Here is a 14639-nt window from a genome sequence, read left to right on the forward strand (position 1 = left end):
TATATTTATAAAGTGATCAATAATGTAAAATAACATAAGAAGTTCAAGACATTAAAACCCTACGACTACTAGCACCTGACACAACAGGAGTGAATTATCATGTTTAGGAGAAACTGAAAGTACAAAAGCAACTAATAAATATTCCCAAAAGTCTCAATCTATCAAAAAATTCAGATGTTCTGTCATTTTCACAGTTTTCCAGCACTTGATACTAGGATCTCATCAATACTAATGAACTATAAATTCCAGCATGATTTGCTGTACGAAAAAATGAAATAATCTCGAGATACCATAAAGTTCAAAACATTTACCTCAAAAATAGGCATTAGTATCTAACAAAAAAATGATTTAAATGCCCAACAAAGAGTTAACTACGAGGGATTAATTTCCCCGAAAAGGAATGCTGGTTGAATCTTGTAGTTTATCTAATGTCTCTTGACCTGCAAGGTCGTACTATACTATTGACAAGAAATTCTGGTATCATAAAGAGGAAAAATGGGATCCCATAAAACCTTTCTGCCTGATTTGAAGAAAGTTGTTCAGTTGACTCCAATGAAGTTGGAAGGATCTGTAATGTTCCATAGTCTATACACTGTAACCATTTGGGTCGAGTAATTTTTGTTCATCATTTGGCTTGTCAATCGTGGAGAGTTGAATATTTTGTTTAGAGTTCATCTTATTCCACTCATTCTCTACACGGAAGAAAGCCCACTGGAAACGACGGAAGATCTCAAGTGCAGTTATTGCAAACACTGTGAGATAATTGTGTCTGAGATGGGAAGAAAGCTTGTATGTCCACGTGCACCGGAGGATGAGGTTGGTTCCAATTACCCAAAAGTAGACCTGCAAGTTCCCAATGGTCAAAGAACTACACCCTCAATACTTTATGATAAGAAATTTATATCAGAAATGCCAACTTAGAGGCTAACAAGATCTTCATCTATGGAGGGTAATGTAATTGTTAAAATTATCAAGAAATCTAACATCATTTCCAGCTTCAATCAGATTTATGAAAATAAAGGGACCACCAGTAGAATCATCGAATTTTCCCTTAACTTAGTCTAGAAAAAAAAATGTCAATGTGTATTACACAAGAAACTGGTAAACTGATCAACCAGTAGAATGAACTTACAGAGTTATGGAAGCAGTAGGTATAAGCAAAAGACATAAAGCTTACCCATTTCCGCCCGTATAACAAGTATGATAATGCATTTGGTCTGCTGAACTTGAAAATCCGAGTGAAGCAACTAGCAGAAAGAAGAAGTATATTTGAGTTAACAAAAGTAACAAGAGAACAATCTCAGAAAGACTCATCTAATAAAAGTAACAAGTGGTATGTGGCAGACTATTATAAATGTGTTGATGAAAGTTAAAAACATGGGAATTGATTTTTTACACATCCCCTCCAAGTCATCATTTTAACCATTACCGTGATTCACCCTTCCTCCTTTAACCCTTTTGTCTCCATCTCCTATAGCCTCTTTGTAAACCAAGAAATCCCCCAGGCCAAACTGGCCAAGTTTTGAAACTCAGCGAACAATGAGCCCACCCCTTTATCCATCTCCACTTAATTACCCAGTTTTGTGTTCGTGGTAGGGAACGAACATGTGAGGTGCGCCTAAACCACATATCACACTGGGCTCTGAACAAAGCCCTTGGGGCCCATCTCCTATAACTTTTTTGTCACACCAATCCCTCACTATTTCCATTTCAAGTGGAATTTATGCTTAAATGGTGATTTAGTAAAGAAAATACAGATCTGATAAGATTTTATTTCCTTACAATTTCTTGGTTGTTTGCAAAAAGTAGCACATGCTTACTCCTGTCATACTCGATAACATGCTGTGAAGTTCAACTCAACTTCAAAATTTTCATTCTCTTTTTTTCTCTTTTGAACATAGAAGTGGTGTCCATGTTAGTTTGTGTGCAACTCATCCAGTCCATCAACACAAACTGCCCACAATCCAGATAATCAAACCCACAAATGTTGGAGCAGATGGACTCATGCCGAGTGTTGTAGCTGGGATTCAAACCTAGGATCTTTAGGTTGTTACTCCCATGCCTCGACCAATCAGACATCCCCTTGGAGACAACATTTCATTGTCTTGTAATCTTATATTCTAGCATCTCTGTCAACCTTTCTCTTTAAGGTAGTACTTTTGTCATTTTTGTTTCAATTTTTTGTGTGAACTGAAGTGTTAACAATTCTTAATTTGATGAGCCTTCACCCCTTATTTTATTGTCCGAGTTTGTGAAATGTATATGCTCCTTTAACAACTTTAGGAATTCAGTTAAAAAAACATAGATTTCAAGAAGGGTTCTTTTGTGTAGAATAGTGGAAGTAGATGAAGCAGGCATCAAGAGAGAGAGATTAAGGAAATAGATGGAAGGAGGCATCAATAGAGAGAAAAGGTATTAGGACACAGTGGTAGAGTAGGAAAGTGCAGTGTACGATCAAATTACACAAGATTCTATGCAAAATAGGGCAAACCACAAACATGAGAACTCATATCCACTCTCTATGCAGTACTTTGCAAAGCTTAAGAGTAATATATGTTTTAATAGATTACCCAATCAAATTTCTAGGAGTATGTTTAATAAAGTAATAAACATGTAATTTAAATTGTGGGAAGGTAGAGGAGTTTGATTGGAAGGATGCTACATCAATAAAAGGTGGTACTTTGTCATATTTGTCATTTTAAAATCAATGTCAGCATTTGAGATGCTAAAATATAAGGCATGTCAGTTGAAACAGTTGAAAGGCAGCAAAATGAAAGAAAAATATAGATAACCAAAATAAAGTGTGAGTCAGATGAGCAATAACTGGGTAAATAACAACTAAAGCATTAGTGCCCGCATGCAGTCCGAAAAATTAGCTAAAAGCTCCGAAGAATTAGAATGAAAAAGATGTCACTGACCTCAAGTCCCAATCTCTTGTCAGATCCCAATAGAATGAGTAGAGCGAGTTCACCACACCAGACAGAAGCCATAAAGGACGATAAATATTAACCCAGTTGTCAGGGAAGACGTGATACTTAAGGGCTGAGAGAAATATCACAGGTACTGCAGTCGAATATTTCAACGCTGAAATGAAATGTTAATGATTAGCACTATTAATTATTGACCCAATGTTAAGCTTAAACCTGAACAAGTAAAAGCAAGTTGAAGAGAAAGCTTATGTATAAGACCACCCTTAACAAATGAAAAACTTAAAACATTACTACTTTTCGTATGGTCAACATTGAAATGGAGTAACACTGTGAATTATGTGAGACACTCCAGGTTACTTCAGAGACATTTTTCTTTTAGGGAGCAAAAGATGTAAGCAAAGAACGAAACCAATATGACAAAGAGCAGGGTAAGCAAAGCATTAAACTATTCATCATCTTTCACTCCATTCTCCCAACAGTTACTGTTCACAATGAATCAGACTTCTTCCAAGTCTTCAGGCTTTAATCTTCAAATCAGCACTAAAACTTTCTACCACTATAAAAACCCTCAAAGCCAACCCATTTCCAGAAAATTTCAGTCCACCAAATGAGCCTCAATGCCAACCAGGTATTCTTAGTTCCACAGTTAAATGAAGGCTAGTGATCTCCCTCCCCACTTTTCTTCATCAGCTCTTGGAGTTATAATCATTGTTGAAAGCGACTAATCTGCACTATCTATTCAGAGAGAAATTGTTCCTTTCAAAGTACAGCATTAAAAAAAACCTTTTAAGAGAAAATGCTGACTGGCATTTACCGACAAAGCAACTCACTCTTCCTTAGCAACAAAAAGACGAAAGACAAGACAGGAAGTTACCATTCAACAGGGTAGTCTTCTCTTTAGTGTCCTTATATTGCCGAAGACATTGAAACAGACGGAAAAGATAAGGCAAGACAAGAACAATGGGAATTGCAACAGCATGACTGCCACAAACAGAATCGGCTTCAAACCATGCAATGGTAGCAACCTGCTTATGCCATTGGTTATCTTTCAGGTAATAGAGCAAGCATTCACAAAAAAACTCTACAAGTTAGCCAAATTCTAAAAGATTCTCTATTACAGTGGCAGCAAAAATATCAGAGCCTGGTTACCTACTCTTATATGTAAATATAGACATATATAAACTGAATTATTTGTAGAAAACACTGTCCTACCACTTCCTCAAACCCAGGGAAACAACTGTCTTTCAATTATATAAATCCTTTCAAAGGGAGGATAATGCAGCTAAGTCTATACCTTTTACTTATCAAATAATAGTAATTATTATAATTATAATTATGCACTATATCTACAAATTGAGCAAGTCCCACTAATTTGACTGAGGAACAGAATGGAAGGATCATTTTGCATACATGTCAATCCAATTGTTCTTCCAGATTATTACGAGCCCTAAAAGAACTAATCATATCTTGACTTGAGTGAACCATAACAAGAAGACAGTTGGTCACTTAGTCCATCAAAAATTTCTTAAACTTCAGACTGTAACACTGCACAGATACTGATCTAAAGCTGCATTTTTTTGTTGAAATATTAGTGCACTGATCATAACTTCTGAATGAATGGACAAGTGATGGGTGGACATAATTTTACAGCAAGTGATGCTGTGAATCATACATCATAGCTGGAACCTAGAAAGACAGTAATTCAACTAAATGAAGCACTGTTTTTTCTTGTCAAAATAGTAGATTCCAACTCCCCATGAACCAATAGTAGTGTTTCCCCCTTGGTGACTTGAATGCCAAACTTCATCTGAGGTGGAGGTCTCTTCCACTAGACCAACCTTCTCTTGTTGATACCACTAAATGCAATTTGTATTATCACAAAAAAGAAAAATCTAGCAATGACATGTCAGTTATCCTTCTTCTGACCAAAAGCATAGAACGGAGAGGAACTAACCTGGCGATGAACCATTCTACAAACTGAACGCTCCAAATCTGAAAATACCTGCACAAAAGAATGAAATTATTGGGCACTGCACATCAAGTGACAGAAGTTATGCAATAACACACTCTATGAGAAGCTACAACAATAGGTTTTTTTTTTTGAGAAGGACCAAGCTACAACAATAGGTATTGACAGAAGAAGGTGAAAGTTTGTACATCTACAAGGGCTTTGATCACCAAATATGTAAGCTTCCAAAAAAAAAACAGTAACAGACTGTATAATGGAATAGATAATCTTTCACTTGCCTAACCTATTCAAGACAAATGTATATGAGATTGATTTGTCTGGATTCACAGTTTTGGTTTATGCCCAAAGTGAAGCAGACAACTCATCGTTCACCATCTAAAGGACAAACTAAATCTGGGACCAATCACTCTGGGAATGGATCATCGAATCGGCTTGTAACAACGTAACTTAGTCTAATGGTTTTCTTCAGGCTCAATCGACAATAGACAAAAGAAGGAGGTTCCAGGAGGATCAATTGCTTTAGGAAAGAATTTAATCAGCATATCAACCACGTTGATGGTATAGGTAGTTAATAAAGAATCACTTTAATCTCAGAAGACAAGAGGATGAACAAAGATGACAGAAAGTTAGAAAAGCTGGCAGCTTTCGAAAGGGTTAAAAGGACCAAGTCTCAGAGCATTGACATGAGAAAACTTCATAGCTTCTTGCTTTACTTTTGGACTTATTGTGGTTCACTCAAGAGTCAAAGAATTGAACCCAAACTAGCAGAACCTAAAGTTAAATCAACTCTCTGTTTTCATGACACGAAATTGACCTGCTCAGGAGGTAACATCTTCTATAAGCAAATCCATCAAGATATTTCATGAGATATCAACTAAAGATTTCGCCCGTCCGCAAATGATGGTACAACCTGACCAATGCATTAATATGATGATAAATCTGAAGTCAGAAGTTTATGCAGCTTGGAATATGGTCCTACACTGCTTCCAAAAGGTAGTAAAGCTAACTAACAATATCAAATACTAAAGTACGAATTGAGAAAAATGAGGAAACATTTATGATTTTCCAGATATATTTTCCCACCAAGCTAGTAATGGACTAATCCTAAAGAAATATATGTGACATACTTCATCAAAAAAAAATAGATGTGACAAACTGGTTGTATCGAAAAGAAATGTGTACTAGAAAACAAAAAAAAAAGGTACTTAATCCTACTTGGAAACAAAATTGTTTAGTTGAAAATATGAACTAAGCTATGCCACATTATACAAAAATATGCACATAAAACTAATGAGTTATGTGTCCTCTTTTCTTTTGGGGCGAGAAGAAGAGGATGCATACCTTGGACATAGAAGTGAATATATCAGCCAGAAAGAAGTCAGCAAATGATATTGCCTGCATCCACACCAAAAAGAAACAATGCATGACATCAGACAAATAATATTATGGAACCCCTCTATCAAAATTAGCATGACATTTAATTCTTGACATTAATTTCAGGAATCTTTGCAAGCATGATTGACAAGATGATTCGAATTTTGAATGTGAGTGGTTAATCCTCTAAAAGGTGCTTCGTGATATTGCAAAACTAACATGGAAATGCTCAGAAGCAGTATATATACTTCGAGAAGTCAAACAAGAATCCACTTAAGGGAAGAAGGAATATTTTCTGCCAAAAGAAACCAGATCTATGTGGAATGGTTGGCGTTTGAAGACAATAAAACTCTATTTAAAAGATACCTAGTTCTGCTATATCACCTATTGCTGAAGTACTCGATTACTTCGAAATTCTAACTAAAATGCCAGTGAAGGTTACATGGAAATTTGTAATAATGAAATAATCACCCATGCTGATAATGATATTAATGGTTTCAATTGAAAGTAAGTGCCGTACAATATAGAAATAAACGAATTAAAAAGTTTTTTAGGAAAAATATAAAGACCTTCATATCATAATGATTTTTAAAATTGATAGATCAACAGGGCAATTATTATGGCTAAAAGTCAGAAGTATTTCTCAAAGTAGCAATTAGATTAACAGAAACATACCTGGAATGGGAAAACTATCCGCCAAACAGTCCTTAAAAAAAAGTAGCGAGATGACAAATAGAATATATCAAATGGAAAAATCAGAGCCATGGCAAAAGCAGCATATAAGAGCACCTGCAATGACATAAGGTTCATTACAATAGTAGAAAAGAAGCATCACATTTACAGGACTGCTGTGGTACCTGCCAATTAATGGAGTGATTACACTAAATATAAGCAAGATTTTGCTACAATAGTTGCCCCTAAAACCAGGAGCATTTGGCACAGCTTTCAAAATAGAAGTGTTGAAATATAAATGCTGATGCCAAATTTTCTGGTTAAGAGGAGAATTAGAAGTTTTGAATCCTTAAAAGGATAATACTTCTGATTCAATGCAACTGCAAGACTTGCGCATTTTGTATGACAGTATGGGCAAGCTGAAGAACTTGATTTGAACTCTTCCAAGCCCTAACAAAAGTTGGGCAATTATTATGAACCAAAAATGCTCCTCTTCCCTTTTAATAATTTGATCAGAAGCTTTTCCAGGAATACGACAATAATTCAGGTTGAATATGACTTAAATCGGATAAAGTAAAACCGTTAACAATCAAATGGGAAGGAAGCATCTATTACACTGGTTGAGATGCAGCTAACGAAACTTCTCCATGTGAGTAGAGATACAGATAAGCTGTCATGCTTGTCGGCACAATCATCGTCATCCAAGTAGCACACTGCATTATCAAGGGACTTCTAATTTATTTCTGTTTGTACAAGGAAAACAAAAATCTAACAGCCAGTTCAAGGAGAACTAAGGAAGCGAAAGTCATGCAATAGAGATTAGTTTCTCCTTCTACCTCTTCTTTCCTTCAATCTGATTGGAATGAGGCAAACATACCGCAACACTCTCATCAAGTCCCTTATACTTCACGTACCATGGCTTATCAATGCAAGTGACATGATGCATCGCATAAAAACAGACAGCTTTATTTAACACATGACATCTGATCTGGTATTCAAATCTTACTGCAATATTTTTGAAAAGCCTGTACAATCTTCTCTGACAAACAGGCTTATATTGCCAAGCCTTAATGCTCAAAGCTCCACAATTAGCTATTAAGACAAAAGTAAGCTCAAATAATAGTTACCCATGCTTAAATATGTAGTGTAAATCCACATATTGCACTTTAAGTGAGCATATGATATTTCCCTAGAAAGTTTAACGAGCACATTATTGCAACAAATACATCAGCACAAAAGCATTTAAGTAAAATATGAGTTGGTTAATAGATGCATCAACATCGAGACTATATAGGCTCATGACAAGTGTAAGCTACCTGAAAAGTTTAACGAGCACATTATTGCAACAAATGCATCAGCACAAAAGCATTTAAGTGAAATATGAGTTGGCTAATAGATGCATCAATTTACAAGACTATATAAGCGCATGGCAATTGACAAGTGTAAGTTACCTTCCAAATTTCTCTGTGAGAGAGATGATTCTGATCAAGGTCAAAAATTTTAGAGTAGTTGACATTAGCCTGTGCAAAAACCCATAGGTTTATGCCCCAAAACCAAACCATCATGGTCTGCAGCACCAAAACCAAATAAATGCAAATAAGAGGAATATTGCTGAAAGGGCTACTGCATAACCTAGTATTATAATGATCTTCACTAACCATAAGGAGAAGAGGATTGTAATAGAGAAAAGCCTCATATAGGAATAGATCGCGAAGGTTTGCGCTCATTCTCATGACTGAATCCCAGCTGATCTGCAAATTAAAAGAAAATACTCATTATAGATAATACAAATATGTGAACCTAGTACATAACCGAAGAAAGTTGGCCTTACTAACCTTGCAACAACTGACACCCCAAATGAGGAACAGAAGTACCTGACACAATAACATACATAGAATCATAAGTGAAATTTCATTATCTTCAGAGAAGAATAAGAAAACAAATAAAAGAAAACAGCAACAACAACAAACAGAAAAGCAGGAAAAGAGGACCCATGGTATGATTAAAGTTGAAGAAATAACAAAGGGAAGTAAACCAACATTTTTTGATTATATATGCATATATATATAAGTCAACTTACCACTCTTGGAATGCCCTAAATGAAAATTACACAATCATTTTTTACGGGCAACATTCCTAAGATACTGTCTTCAATGAAATAATACTGATGAGCCCCATTACTATGTCAAAGTAAGTTACTAAATTCTAGATGAAGTAATAGATTATTTCTAGAAACAGAACAGCTTCAGGTGGGCAATGGTGCCATAATTCACTGTTTTGTCCAAAATCCTAATCTATTTTCCTTCTAAAGAAACAAAATGCTATCAGATGCAGGAACTTATGGAGAAAGCGAAAATCGAAGCATCATCCCAGTAGTGTTGGGAGACACTCCAAAGTCCAGACTGGTTTGAGTTTTTCTATGAAAAGCTATACTTAAGCGACGGTGAGATCCTACTGAAATTTGGTTATAGGATGTCTCAAATGAAAATTGGGCTTGTCCTGATTTACTTTAGGTTAAAAAAGAACATACTTTCTCTTCTTTTTTAAGCTGGTAAACAGTTAAATTTCATAAAAACAAAAGGCCAAAGTCAGCCGTCTACAATAAGTATACCAAAAGATAAAGAACCTCCAAATAGATATGGTTCTCTACAAAAGACACCCAATTCTCTATACATCACAGAATACATGGGTGCACCAAAAATAAATAAGAAATAGGAAAGTACTCCTCAACTGGACAAAACTCATTTCTACCCCTTCAAAAGCCCTCGTATTTCTCTCTATATGATCCACAGTAAAGCTAGAGGAACAACATCCCATGCCCTGCTCTTACCCCTGCTTCTTCCAGCTTTCCAGCAAAACAGCAGGTGCTTCACAGCCTTGGCATCACTCAAGACATACCAAAACAATTAAACATAGCTCACCATAGTCTCGTGGCCAGACAACAATATAGCAGAAGTTGACTGACTCTCTCTTTCTCCCTGATATATTCCCTTGCGTCATTTTGCTTCCTAATTTTCACTCTCTCTTTTTTCCGTTTTTTTCATACTTTTATAAATTAATATTACTTTTTTAAACATCTATCCCAAAAAATTATAACCACGAAATCCCCGAGGGGCGCAAGGCACCCCTCTACCTTTTTTCTATTTAACTACCAGGCTGAAACAGAAATCATCCACGTGACATCATTTCTTATCTTTGTCGATGTTTGACACCATTCTGGAAATAATACGCAAGATTTAAAATTCAAATTCATCTAACTATTTGGATTGAACGTTGATGTGATGTTTCCTCTACAATATAAGCTTAACTAGTACTTAATTATTTTCTACTATATATTATACACAAGTCAAGCTGATATCTTAATGGTCTGACAAGTGTTGTTGCATAAGATAGGCCAGAGAGAGTACAATTTATGAAGCAAGCTTAATGCCATCAATTTTGTGGAAAATTGCATTTTAATAGGATGTTTTCTAGGTTATTGTTTTTCATTATGTTGTTTAGAAATTATAAATAATTTATGTACAAATTTGTGCTACAAAGATTGCTATTGCGTGTTTTTCTTTTTCATCAGCTCCAGCATGGAGAATAATTCGTCAAACTTTTGTCTTACTCGTGTTAAAAATTGCAAATCCAGCCATAGATTTTTCGAACTAGGAACGAATTGAATCCTAACTTCAAGTTCAAACAATGACAACAAATATCAAACATGAACCATAAAACTAGCTTTAGATCACTAGTGACCCATTTTTGACTTTGGCTAAGAATATATTGGACAACGCCAGGAAACACTAGTGACCTCTAGAAAACTGGAATTATGAGTGAAGGGGGGCAAAACATAAGAAATGGTGGAGTATTATCCCAACTTGCATTCGGTGGATCATATGAAACAAAAGGAACAATAGATGTTTTGAAAAAATAGGACTAGTTCTAGTCAAGTAGTTAAAATTAATTGTATTTCTAAATTTACATTTTTGGTGCAAAGAATCTTCTGTAGAGGATTGCTGAATCCATTCTACAATTTTTGGAAGCCTAGTAATGTGTAAGGGCTCAAGCTTGTAAATATTGCTAACAGCATAGTCGTTCTGCTGATGAATAAAAGTTACCATTCTCAAAAAAAAAAAAAGTAGCTTTAGATCAGTTTCAAACCATATTACAGATCTCGATAACTTAGGCCTGTTCCTGACCTTAAAATCATAAACATTACATAAAGATCAAAAGCTCATATACTGAAAGTCATAAAAGATCATACCTTAAATCTCCATAAAAGAACAGGAGATGGCATTATGGCTGCGGTGCTCAAAGGTGCAGTTACACCCTTCATTTCATTGACCTCTATGCTGTGCAATAGGGCTTCTACAGGACTCCCTCCAAGCTCAACCGTACCTAGCAGATTACAACTATTTACAGTCTATTTGAAAACCACTGAACAAAACAGAGAGCAAGCATCATAGAGCACATCAAAAGGAGAACTTCTCTTACCAATATCAGAAACAACCGCTCGACTTCCAGACCTTCGTAGATGTGGACTGTTAACAGGAGCATCCACAAGACTCCCAAACATAGATGAACGGAAGCAGACAATGAGTATGATAATTTAAGCAACTGGGATCACCTTGAAAGCTGCAATTACAATAAAGATAGCACTTTAAGAATGCAAATAGGAAGACGCATACAGACAACAAGAACATAAAATAAATTCCAAAAAGGAAGGGATGAAAGAGGACAGATGCAAGGGGATCAAAAGGTAAAACTCATCAATTTGTGAAGAAAACTCACCAGAACTGTGGACTAGACTTGAAACCCACCCCCCACCCCCCAAAAAAGAAGAAATCGACTTCTGAAAGCCAATGTCCATTAAGCACTTCTCCGAGGAAAGTAGAAGCACAAAGGTTTTCACCAGAATGACGAAACCCCAAGAAGTGAAAGCAAATGCATGTAAGGAGAATTTTCTGTCTCTTAATAAAATAATAAGAAAATTTTTCTAAGTCCTGCTAGGGCCATATTAAATATCTAACACTAACAAAACCAACTGTGCTTTCACCAAATACAGAAGAATAAATGATTCTCTTCCCATTCCCAGTTTAGTGGGTTACATCTTTTGCAGTGTTCAGATTATGCCAGTACTTTGTAGTTTGTACCCATATTAGCTGAGTATAGTCTTTTTCTGTCAAAGGACCATCTCAATGAATCATTTGCTTCCAGTTGTGATGCTCTCTTATCCAATATACACATCAAGTGCAGCAAACTGTCTATCTCCCAATCCTCGACATTTCACCTGAGTTTAATGATCCAACTATTTTTTTGGAACTGTTTAGTGATCCAACTATTATCAACCTCATTGAGCTAGAAGGAGCTGTGGCACTTTCGGTAGGGGGAATCAGACTAGGCTGTCACTGTTCTAGGCCCCGGAGATAGTATTTCCAACTCTCAATCGACGTGACAATAATGCCTGCTTGACAAAGCCTTTTTCATTCAGTCTCCCAATAAATGAAAAAGGATTTCTGGTGACACGAAAGCTGTGCTGGCACCTACGCTCCGCCATCCATTCCAAGTTTAGGAATCTAGGTAATAGTATCCCGATCAAAGAGCTGACGAAGGGGATGAGTGGAAGAGGGAGTCTACTGGACGCGGTTCAACTAGCGGAGACTCTTGGAACAGCTGGATGAGGCTTTTGGATTTAAAGCCTCTTTGGATTGGCTTATTTTAGAAAAATCAAAACTTTAGGGACTACACTAATATATATTGCAAAATTCATACTGACCACCCTCAAATAACCGAGCAAAAGATAAATTAATCAATTTTCTATGTCTTTAGTTGAAATCAACACTATAATATGAATCCTCTATAGTCTGCGTCCTCCTTATAACTCCCATTGTGGCTGAACCTGACGTTAACCTAATGCACTCGCCCTCCTTCTCTTCTTATTTGATCAGTAAACAACAGTTCAATTAATTTCTAGCAACAAGCAATATTGGAAATTGAATTCCTTTATCCGGGCATAATCGAAGCTCTTTAGATCCAAAAATCAAACGAACAAACAAACAAAACTCTCGAATCACCCAACAATTCAAAAACTCTACAGTAACAAAACAAAAAAAAACTAACAGACACAGGAAAGTGAGCATACCTGATGAAACAACAGATATGTAGCAGTGGATCTGATGAAAATCGATTCACATGCAAATGTGAATTGCTCTTGTTATACAGAAATCGAAGAAGAGAGAGAAGACGGAGAGCTCCGTTAGACAAGATCCGGATTGTGATACGAACACTTGATATAGAAGTAAAGGGGAATATGGATTTGCTTCTAAGGAAAAATTATAGTTCTTTTAGCCTAGCAATTTCAAATACTAAAATTCTATTAGCAAACAGTCCAAATTATAATATACTATATAGTAAAACCAAAAAAAAAATGTTTTTGCTGAAAGCAATTTTAAAGGAAAAGAAAATACCATAGTAAAGCAATTTTATAAATGGACCCTTTTTGGATTTTGAAATTGAAATAATTTTAAATACTTTAAATTATAAATTAGTGTTATTTATACTAACACAGTAGTAAAATTATTCGTGTCTCGCTTTGAAAATTTAATAGGATAGAATTTATAAAATAATACTTGAAATATATCGGTCTTTAAAAGTAAAATATTATATTATCTTACTTATAGATTACATAGTAACGAACATTAATAATGTAAAGGAAAATGATAATTATAGCATCTTATCATTTATCCTTTAATCAATCATCTTTAATTTGATTTTATAGTTTATCCTTTTGCTTCTAGAAAATGTATAACTATTTGATATTTTGGGGAGTCAAATGAATATCAACCTGAGATGTTAAATTTTCAAATAAATAAATAATCGTTTTTTACGATAAATAAATTTTAAAATGTCAAAAAAAATGAACAAATATTTTGATACTAACGTGTAAAAAGTTCAACCCTACCTTTTGCTTTACACATATCATTTTAAAGTTCTCCATTTAAATGTATTATAAGTTATTATTAAAATAAAAATTATAGAGATAATGTATCATATCGGACAAGAATTCAACTTTTTATCTATACTTGAGAAAAACAAAACTATTCAGTTTGTTTAGGTGTTTTTTATAATCAACATACCAGAATGATGGAGTTTATTTTGAAACTATACTTCTATTCAAATAGCAGTGTCGAAAAACACATTAATTACTTCAAGAAAAGTTTTTACAACTTGTAATAAACTTGATAATCTGTTCATACTTCATATTGAAATGAACAATAAATTTATTATGTAGTTATTTATGTCTAGGGATTAAAAGAGGCTTCAACCTAGTTATATTCCTCTATAGGCGGCACGTGTCAAATGTTTATTAATGCTTGTCACACATCAAGGTGTTTTTAAGGTCTTTATGTCCTTACAATGGCATACCAAATTTGAATTTTGTCTTCAAGAGATGGTAGTATAGATCTTTAAGGAACTTTTTATTGTACTTCTCACAATTTCATAGAGAAAGCTTGTGTGGATACTCAATTAACGTGTATTATTTTATTTGTACTAACAAATACTTATAACAATAACTTTATAGAAATATAAACGACGAAGTTAAAAACATGTACTCAAAAACAACAATTAATATCATAAGCATAAATTAATGGTTGTAAAAACATACCACGATTTGTAACGATCAAATGAAACTGGAAGAAAAAATTGAG

The 14639-nt window shown here is 34.9% G+C and overlaps 1 protein-coding gene across 1 annotated transcript; it reads right to left on the reverse strand.

The window, feature by feature from the left end:
- Nucleotides 1–141: 141 nt before the first annotated feature.
- LOC107018366 (SPX and EXS domain-containing protein 5-like) lies at nt 142–13310 on the reverse strand. Its single transcript, XM_015218830.2, has 14 exons — nt 13073–13310; nt 11425–11565; nt 11195–11328; nt 8781–8819; nt 8604–8696; nt 8397–8513; nt 7563–7658; nt 6949–7062; nt 6241–6294; nt 4885–4932; nt 3805–3955; nt 2919–3084; nt 1178–1247; nt 142–843 (listed from the first exon to the last, which is right to left on the reverse strand). Exons 2-14 carry the CDS (start codon nt 11504–11506, stop codon nt 586–588), a joined length of 1422 nt encoding a protein of 473 aa, XP_015074316.1. The 5' UTR covers nt 11507–11565; nt 13073–13310; the 3' UTR covers nt 142–585.
- Nucleotides 13311–14639: the final 1329 nt, after the last annotated feature.

Source organism: Solanum pennellii, chromosome 4 (genome assembly GCF_001406875.1).
Source record: "Solanum pennellii chromosome 4, SPENNV200".
In the NCBI taxonomy this organism is placed as follows: domain Eukaryota; kingdom Viridiplantae; phylum Streptophyta; class Magnoliopsida; order Solanales; family Solanaceae; genus Solanum; species Solanum pennellii.

Coding starts and splice junctions, on each gene's coding strand:
- LOC107018366 (XM_015218830.2), bottom strand. CDS start 11,506: ATGTTTGGGAGTCTTGTGGATGCTCCTGTTAACAGTCCACATCTACGA. Junction 7,659..8,396: donor CTCACAGAGAAATTTGGAAG/GTAACTTACACT, acceptor TTGATAATGCAG/TGTGCTACTTGGATGACGAT. Junction 6,295..6,948: donor GGATAGTTTTCCCATTCCAG/GTATGTTTCTGT, acceptor GTGTGGATGCAG/GCAATATCATTTGCTGACTT.